This window comes from Nelusetta ayraudi, unplaced genomic scaffold (assembly GCF_046127955.1).
Source record: "Nelusetta ayraudi isolate G7.1 ecotype Tasmania unplaced genomic scaffold, CSIRO-AGI_Nayr_v1 ptg000006l, whole genome shotgun sequence".
In the NCBI taxonomy this organism is placed as follows: domain Eukaryota; kingdom Metazoa; phylum Chordata; class Actinopteri; order Tetraodontiformes; family Monacanthidae; genus Nelusetta; species Nelusetta ayraudi.
The window spans coordinates 4,978,009-4,987,500 of NW_027466056.1; the positions used below are offsets into that span (position 1 = coordinate 4,978,009).

Here is a 9,492-nt window from a genome sequence, read left to right on the forward strand (position 1 = left end):
AGGAGGAAGAGAGAGGGGCGGGGCCAAACGGTTAATCCACGTCTCCGATTCCCATGGTCTGTCTCAGAGCCCGGGTGGGGGCGGGGTTAAGGGCGGTAAAATTGCATCATTAAAAGTGAGAAACTCCAGCACAGCCGAAACCTAACGAGAGAGGAAGGAGGTGAAACGGCAGTGGCAGCGATGGGTGAAGGACAAGAGGACGCAGGGGGCGGGGCTAATGTAAAGGGGAATGTGCCTTTAATGAGGAGGATAAAAAACGCCTCACACGGAGCCCCACGCACGCCCTCCATCTCTCAGACAGATAAACTGTTCCGCTCTTCCGCTCCTCCATCCCCAGAGTGCCGCTTTATTTATTTCTTTTTAGCCTCCTAGCTTTCAATTTTATTTATTTTTTTGATTGACACATGCTAACAAGCCCAGGTGTTCGGCGAGGGGGCCCGTGAGCCGACTGGGTAATACAGCGAGGGTGAAGCCGTAGGAATTCTACCATCCGCGCTGGCAGCGGCAGCGGGGGAAGAGAAGCTAACGGCGGCGCGCGAGCTAAAGAGGTGTCAGTACGGTGATTTGCCTGCAGGGAGAAAAAGAAAAAGCAACGCGGGATGAAAGGCAACAAATTCACACCTGCATTCAGAGCGGACGGTCGTACTCACCTGCGATTTAAAGATGAAAAAAGACGCCAAGGAAGCAGACAGATAGAAAAAAAAACACATTTGTTCAACTCAAATTCTTACCGCCGTTTCCATAAATTGTGACCCAGAAAGTCGAGATCTTGTGCAGAGATGGTTTGTTTATATTGGAAGTGTTTCCTTAAGAGAAACTAAAGTGTATTTAATCCCTAATGGGGACACTGACTTCATCCTGGTATTTTAAAATATAGAGAACATCCTCTTTAGCAGGTTTGTAGCCATACTTAGCTTGTCAAGCTAACCTCATTCGTTTTAGAAGATGCTAAAATGATGGATATTATTTTTGATAGAAATCGTAGATATCATTTAAGCAGATGCTAGATTCACTCACCATTGACACTAAACCAGCCACGGGTAAACCACAGCCCGGGCGCCATATGTGGCCCGTTAAGTTTCTTAATCCGGTCCGAGGAACTTGAAGAAATTATATTAAAAGTTACGGCTGCATCTCATCCATTTTTTCAGTGTTTTAAGAGTCTTTCAATGAAGAGCTAAATACCATGGGGCTTCATAGACACACATTTTGTTTTAACTTTCCTTTTGTTCATTTTCAATTGACATTGAAGCGCATGTTTTCTACACATCCCAGGATGTGTATTGTTTCTCCTATGTGAGGTAGGCGACCAAAACACTCCGTCCATCTGCTCCTGCTCCCGGCCCCTCTGTCGGATCTTAGAGCCCATTGTGACCCCACCAGTCAAAGGTTTGCCCACCCTTGAACTAAACAGTTCCATGCAGGGGAACTGCGATCAAAAAGTTAATGATGGTGAATCAGGGTGGAGTTCCACGGGTCATGATTTTCAAAGACAGAAACACCCGCCGGGTTGTTTGAGGGTGTTGTTGTGCAGCGAAGCTCCATCGTCTATTCACATTAGACGAGAAGAATCCGCTCAAAGAGCCGAGGGTGTCTATTTCATGAAGACGCGTCGCAACCAAACGCTCCTGACAGCACCCCCCCCCCCCAGAGCTGTTGCTTTAATGGATATGATTAATTTTTGGACGCTGCTCGTCATTCGTTTGGCGGCCAAGTGAGCGCAGGCAGGAACTTGGAGGAGGCTGTCTTCTTCTTCTTCTTCTTCTTCTTCTTCAAGTGCTGCAAGCTGTTGGGCTCTGGCTGAGAAGAACAAGTCTGGAAGGGAAAGTCACTGCTGGAACTCAAAGCTGGAGGTCTGTTCAGGTTTTTGTTTTTTTCCCACGTCATTTTGATTATTCCCCCGAAGTCCTGGACAGAGGATGGAAACAAGATTTGGTGCAACGTGGGACCTTAAAAATTCAAACAACAAAATCCCACATAACCTTTGTCTCTCTGCAATTGTAATTTAAGGCGACAATGACTTTTACCTCCGTCTGTATATAAGCAATCCGGGTGCATTAGCACCTGCTGTAAAAATGCTCTGCAGAGAAGCTAATCCTCATAAAGGTGTGAAAATAAAGGACATTTCTACCCCCCCCCCCCTGCAGGTCAGACAGGGAAGCTCACCTTGGCCTCCGTCCTCGACTCCTCTCTCAATGTGTCCTTGCAAAATTTTCCAAAATCAGCGGCTTTTCAAAGAGACGTCCAGGTTTTCGGGCTCCGTCAGCAGAGCCGAGGGGCCCCATAGGCTCCCCGCGCTAATTAAACGCTAAGTGATAGAGAGAGAGAGAGAGAGAAAGGAGAGGGAGAAAAACCTCCTCTCTCCTCCGCTAATTATCGCCCCATTTTCGAGTCTAATTCCTCCAATCAGCGCTTGCCTTTATTCCTGAGAGCAAATTGGGCCGGTAATGGTTTTTTTTTTTCAGCGGCCGGTCCTAATTGTCGACGATGATTCAGTCGTTATCAGAGCGAGCGGCGGCCGACTCTTATCAGTCATCTCACAGGGCAAAATCCGCCTGACGACTGCGCTAATGAATTTTCTCTTTTTCTTTTTCAAATAAAAGTGATGAGTCGACAGGGTCGCAGGAGTCCAACTGAAAAAAAAAAAAAGATTTGTTGAGACACGCCAGGGTTTTTCATTTTCTTTTAAATGTTTAATGAAAAATATTTTGATATATTAAAAAAAGGAAAAAAAAAATAAACAGAAAATTGTACATTTATTTGACAGCAAGTTTTAAAATTCACACAGTCATGGATGCAAAAGTTCAGTGCTGGGAAGGTTTGCTGCTGCTTGTGTTTGGATCAAGATTTAATCAGTTTATCGTCGTAACCGCGGGTGAGTACAAGTGACAAAAAATAAACATTTTACATTTTCACAAAACAAAAACGCAGGAAAAAACAACAAAAAAACGACACGTAATAAAGAAAAATAACTCCACAAGCAGGATGTAGAGGAAGCGACATCAAGGACGACGGGGGGAGAGAAGACCCTTTGAAACTTTAACTTCCTGCTTCCTGTTTGTCCGCTGGCCCACTTCCTGTGTCTCCTGTGATGGAGCTCCGCGGCCGGCCAAGGCGATCCGCTCTCGCTCTCTCGCTTCCTCCGCAGAAAATGCAAGTCAGCATGGCGCGATTCTATTTTTCCTTTTAACGGCCGGGTTGGCAGGCGACGCGCTGATTCCGCACTTCTGTCGAAATCTCTCGCAATTCTACTAATCGGCCGTCGGGGAAAAAGAAAATCGATGTGAAAAAAATACGCGTCTGTTTTATCAACGCTGGCACCATGCAAACATTGAACTCATGTTTATGTATATATATTTTTTTCTTTCTTCTGTATGTATGTACACGCAAATTTACTCCTTCATGCTTGTTAAAAAGTGCGCTGGCCAGCAGGGGGCAGCAGATAAGATAGATTCTTAGATACGAAGATTTTAGCTTCTCGGCTCGATATTTTTGTTTTTATTTTTGTTTTTGAAGGTTTCTGAAGCTGATGGACATCGATGAAAATCTCACTACTTCATAGTTGCTCACATGAAGTACCTACTACTGAAACCTGAAGCTGAAGACCCGTGTGATTGGTTGGTTGGTTTATGAGGAGGGGGCGTGGCTTGTCGCTAACTTTTCTCTTTTCTTCTTCTCTGTTGCTTTTTCACACTGCGCCTATGGCGGGGTTCTTCCTCCGGGGGTCCGGCTGCCTTTTATCCCCGTAGCCGTAGCGCTCGGGGCTAGCCTGCCGGTAGCCGCCATCCGGACGGGCCCCGAATGCTTCGTAGTGGCGGCGCTGCTGCTGCTGCTGCTGACCCGCTCCGCGCTGGTGGTGCGTCCCCGCCTGGGGGAGAGGCCCCCTGGGGAGGGGAGGCTCGTCGTAGTGGGCGGGGTCCCTGGCGGGGGCGGGGTAATCGTATCGATCCCTCCTATCAGGAGAGAGGGAGAGAGGGGGAGAGAGAGAGAGAGAGAGAGAGAGAGAGAGAGCTTTGCTTAGTCTGCTGATTAGCAATTTGTGATGTCACAAAGGGCTCCCAAAGTGAGCGACAACGCAACCAATCAGGAGTTGGTTCCACTCTTTAGGTACCGCCTTGTTTTCAACCCTTTAGTTGAAGGCTGCAAACAGAGGGCTAAATTAGCTGTTTTATGAGTGTTTTCTCTGTTGTTTTTTGTCGTTATGCGCGCGCGCGCACGCGCACGCACACACACACACACACACACACACACACACACACACACACACACACACACACACACACAAAACCAATTTGTTGGTTCTGCCCTATACTTTGGGACCGCCTTTTTTCCATTAAGCACTCAAAAAAAAACAACAACCCAAAAAACAACAACAACAGGAAGAACCGTGCTTTGTCAGACATACGGGCCCTTAAGAAACCGGCTGGAACCGGTTGCAAGTCTTCGGTCGGAGCCTCCGGCCATGATCCGGTTTTCACGAGGGGGGCTTGTGGCGGGATGGATGGGTGGATGGATGGATGGATGGGTGGGTGGGTGGACGGACGGACGGGTGGATGGATGGATGGATGGATGGATGGGTGGGTGGATGGATGGATGGATGGGTGGGTGGACGGACGGACGGGTGGATGGATGGATGGATGGACGGGCGGGCGGATGGATGGGTGGATGGACGGATGGGTGGGTGGATGGATGGATGGATGGGTGGGTGGACGGACGGATGGGTGTATGGATGGATGGATGGACGGGCGGGCGGATGGATGGGTGGATGGATGGATGGGTGGGTGGATGGATGGATGGATGGGTGGGTGGACGGACGGATGGGTGGATGGATGGATGGATGGACGGGCGGGCGGATGGATGGGTGGATGGATGGATGGGTGGATGGATGGATGGATGGAGTGGTGGGAGCGGGCCAGCGTGGACAGATGCCAGGAGATAAGAGAAGCAGCCTCTGCTGTGGCGAGAAGAGTTTGTGTCGCGTCGTGTGTGCAGGAATGTGTGCGACGGTGGTGGTGGTGGTGGTGGTGGTGGTGGTGGGGGGGAGGACGTTGGGAGAGGGGGTCGGGTGTGTGTGTGCGTGGGGGGGGGGGCGTTGAGGGATAGGGGGTGAGTGTGGGGGGCGGGGGGTGGGGGGGGGTCGGCAGTAACGAGGCGGCCAGCTGGATGTCTCGGGTTCCCTCCTCACTGGCTGTGGGTGATTAGGGGCGAAACCCCCCTCACCCTCCCCACCACCCGGGGGGGTAAGTTGACCTGGGGAGGAGGGAAGGGGGGAGGGGCATAAAAGTAATGAAGGAGATAAAGAGATAGTGGAGGAGCCACGCCCCGAGGCAGGGTGGGTGGGTTCTTTAAAGCAGTTGACAAGCAGGTGACAGGAAGAGGCGGGGCTTCTGGAACGCGACCGGCCCCGAGCGACTGAAAGCGTGTCTGTGTTGGCGCGTTTCAGACGTACCTACTGGCAAGGGTGTGTACTGCGCATGATGCTAACTTAAACATGCGCTTTTGCTGCACCGGCTGAACGAACGAATACAAACACAGCAGTCATTCATTTTGTACTGACCTCATCGTAGTGAAAATTTCTTTTTGTGGTTCATTTGATTTCAACGGGTCCTTTAAAATCACATAATGGGCCTTTAAACGGCTTAAAATCAGTCCGCCAGCAAAAATGTTTAAGATTTTCCCACTTTCATATCAGCCGTGAAGACGATTTTTGTCGACCCGCTGTAATTTGGTAGGTAGGGAAATATTTGTAAGGCAACCGCTTGGTGATAATCACAGGTGATAAAATTTGATTTGAAAAAATTGCAGCTTTTAGTTCTTAAAAACAGCAAATTCACACTTTGTGCCAGTGTTACTTTGCTCTGGGAACGTGTTCAGATAGTTCCATTCTTTCTTTCTTTTTACGAGGAAACACGCTAATTAAGCGCACGCTAACCGCTCGTCTTTGACAAACGGTCCAACGGCGCAGCTGTTGTTTACTCCGGACTCATTTCCACTTTGTTTATATTTTTTTTGTTTTTTTAATACACCCCCCCCCCCCACCCCCCCCCCCCCGACTGCTGCTGCTGCTGCTGTTGCTCCTCTCCTCCGGCCACCTGTTGACTGGCCAATTAGAACGAGTCGCTCAGCGCAGATTAGCTCGCGCATAGCTGGCATACTAGCGTGCGTGTGTGCGTGCTTGTGCGTATGTGTGTGTGTGTGTGTATGTTTGACGTGCACGGAGCCAAAACTTCCCCTTGAGAATATTCGTCGACTCCTTCTCCGTTCTTTCTTTCTTTCTTTTTCTTTTTGACCACCCAAACAGACGTGGGCCGAGGAACACAGGTGGTCCCAGGAACGAACAGCACTGCATTGTCAGTCAGCATAAACACACACACACACACACACACACACACACACACACACACACACACACACACACACACCCAGCAGAGGCTTAAGATAAGGAGGGAAAAGTGAAACTGCAGAGAGGCTCTTGAAGAGAGGAAGGAAACTGAGGAGGAGGAGGAGGAGGAGAAGTGGTTTCCAGTGGACGAGGGGTTGCGATGCGGACGAGGAGAAGGTCAACCTGCTCATTAATCCAGATTAAATGGCGAGGGCCACCGGGGAAGGGAGGAAAAAAGACGGATGGAACGAGGGAGTCCTCCCCCTCCTCCTCCAAAGCTCTCAGGGGTCGACGCAAACATGCAGGAAGTGAAGCCCTGCCCCGCCCCGCTGCCTCCTCAAATTAGTCATCATGTAAGAACTGCTTTGATCTATGATTTTTATATTGGGTGAAAGCTTAATGCACTGCCCACAGATACATTAGTAAAACTGTATACTCACAGTAACAGTAAGATGATTTTATTTTCCATTGAATGGTTAGAATGGTCATATAAATATACGTCAGATGGGCTTCCATTAAAACTTTTTCCCCCCCACTGGACCTTTCAACGATGCGACCACCGGTCGCTTCTTCCCCGCCGATATCTGACCACGGCCTCCGTCCGTGCTCTGCTTCCGCGCTGCCGTGTTTGCATCTGTTCTGCTTCTCTCGTCTCATTCAAATTCTGCAGCTGCGTAGGCAACAGGTGCTGCCACTTCCTCCTCTCTTCTTCTATGGTTTCCTCAGGGCCGACTGAAGGAGCTTTTCAAGGCGGAGGCGCAGCGATATTGCCATTCCCAGCTGATCTGCGAGGAGGTTACAACACTTGTCGTAACACCCCCCCCCCCAACCCGCCTTTGATGGTTTTGACAGTTTTCCAGCTGACAAAGTGATAAATGGAAACGTAACGGAGACCCCAGTGGCGCTCTGCTAGCTCGGGGGGGCCGACCTTTGACCCCGCAACTACAAGCGGCCTACCAGCTGCATGCATGTGGTAGCATTTTACTCGCCCACGTCCCATCTAACGCCCCCCCCCCCCCCCAACTGGAAAATGTGAACTTCATTAGGGGCCGGACTTTTGTTTTGTTTTCCCTTTTCACCGCTGCGTGAGCGTAAAAACATTATCGAAGCCGTTTAGATTCGGTTCTTTTTCAGCATGTGCGCGTTTGTGAGTTTATCCAGGCAGAGCAGCTGCTGGATTAAGCCCGTGGGGTGGTGGGGAGGGCCCGGTGACCCTGGCCCCAGTAGCACAGCTGGCTGCCGGCTGGCCTGCAGATGTTAACTGGCTGAGGAGTTAGTTAGCCCATCGCTAACGTGATGTAGCCACCACCAAAGGCGTGACGGACGTCATGACAATGTCCTAATTCTGCCTTTGACAGGCTCAGCTTTAATTTAATTTAAATGATTTATTTATTTATTTATTTTTATTTATTTATTTATTTATTTGCACATAATGTTGAAAAAAAATATTTAATATAAAATAAACAAGAAGGAGAGGTTAGAAGCCCAAGGGCTTATCAAAGGACCTCCCCCTATTCAAAACATCAATACAATCACACAAGAAAGGAAATAAATAACAATAAAATAAGAAATAATAATAATAGTAAGAATAATAATGATAATTATAATATTAATAAATATACATTACTTTAAAAATACCCCCCCACCCCTGACACAAGTGCACACAACCACACCCGCAACGTGTTTCTGCTTTCCTCCACATGGAACTCGGAACATTTGGAGAAACCGCATGTAGCGCTGATGACGTTGGTTAGCTTAAAGACTTTGTACGTCTTTTTAAATAAAGATACGCATCGTTTGAAGGTGTGAAAGTTAGCGAGAACGCTCGCCAAGAAAGTGCAATGAACTTCTTTTTTAGCGACACGTTAGCGACCTGGATGGATTATTTACACGTGTGCGTTTTAGTGTCGGCACAGATTTAATACAGACGCTGCGTTTTCTCCCTTAGTGAACTTTTTAATGCCTCTCAATGAAAGAAAAAGTAAACAGCTTCCAATGTGGAGCGGCGGCGGCTAATTAGCGCTACTTATCTGCTCCGCCGCCTGTTTCAGGTGGCAGGTGTGCGTGCACGTGTGCGCGCTCTGCTTGCACGCATGCACGCACTCATGCGTAAACAGTCGGCCCACATGCTGAGACCCCGCCTCCCCACCCCCAACCCTCCGTTGCTCCTCAACCTGCTGCCTGAAGAGCATTTTGAAACAGACACACGTCGCATGCAAAACACTTTAATTGCTCTGCGAGGAGGGAGGCGTCGGGGGTGGGGGCCGGGGGGGGGGGTGGGTGGCGAAGGTGTGCGGGGGTAAAGGGTGTGTGTGTGTGTGTGTTGTGGGGGAATGGGAAAAAAACCCGGCCAAAAAAACAGGTGCTCCACCACCCACGCGGCGTCATTCATATGCAGGCGCATACGCACAGAAAACGTTTAACGCGAGATGGTTTTTGCGGAGGCGTCGGCCGCGTGGGAGGGAAAAACACAAACAAACAACAAAAAACAGCCCTTCCACCGTCTCCGCCGTCCTGCAAAGACTGAGTATCTTATTTTAACGATGCTACATGACGGCTAGTTCACGTACTCATTTAGCTGCGATGCTAAATGAGTACGAAGAAGCTAAATTCTAATTCTTCTTCTTCTTCTTCCTGGAGCTCACAGGAGAGTTTAAAGCCGTCCATTCATCACGGAAGCGGCGCCGTCGGGCATCAGATGGCTAAGGAACAGGCGTAATATTTCAGGTCGGGTTTTTTTCAAAGCGAGGGGAGCGGAGCGGTGATCCAAGAGCTCGCAAAAGCTTTTGCTTTTGCCAAAAAAACCAAAAACAAACAAAAAAACCCAACGGCGACGCCTCACAGATCCGTTCCCACGCTAAACATGCTACCTGAACTTAGCGTTGAGCTAATCTCTCCGGCTTGGCTTCGCAGGGGTCGCATTTCAAGCTTCTGACGCATCAGTTTTGCCGACTCCCTGTCCCACCCCCCCCCCCATTTTTTCCCTTCACAACAAGAGATTCTGAGCGAGTCGGTTCTCTCCCTTTCATTTACACAGGCAGGCCGGCCGCCCATCCTGCGTTAGCGGCGAGAGGAGGAGCGTCGGGAGACAAGACGAGACGGCTGAGATG

At 49.4% G+C, this 9,492-nt stretch overlaps 1 protein-coding gene across 1 annotated transcript in view; it reads right to left on the bottom strand.

The window, feature by feature from the left end:
• Positions 1-2,739: 2,739 nt before the first annotated feature.
• The window catches only part of pard3ba (par-3 family cell polarity regulator beta a), a 123,336-nt gene continuing 116,583 nt past the window's right edge, over positions 2,740-9,492 (bottom strand). The window contains exon 24 of the mRNA XM_076016822.1: positions 2,740-3,953. Within this exon, the coding sequence (XP_075872937.1) occupies positions 3,689-3,953 (265 nt within the window). The 3' untranslated portion in view covers positions 2,740-3,688. The remainder of the gene's footprint in view (positions 3,954-9,492) is intronic.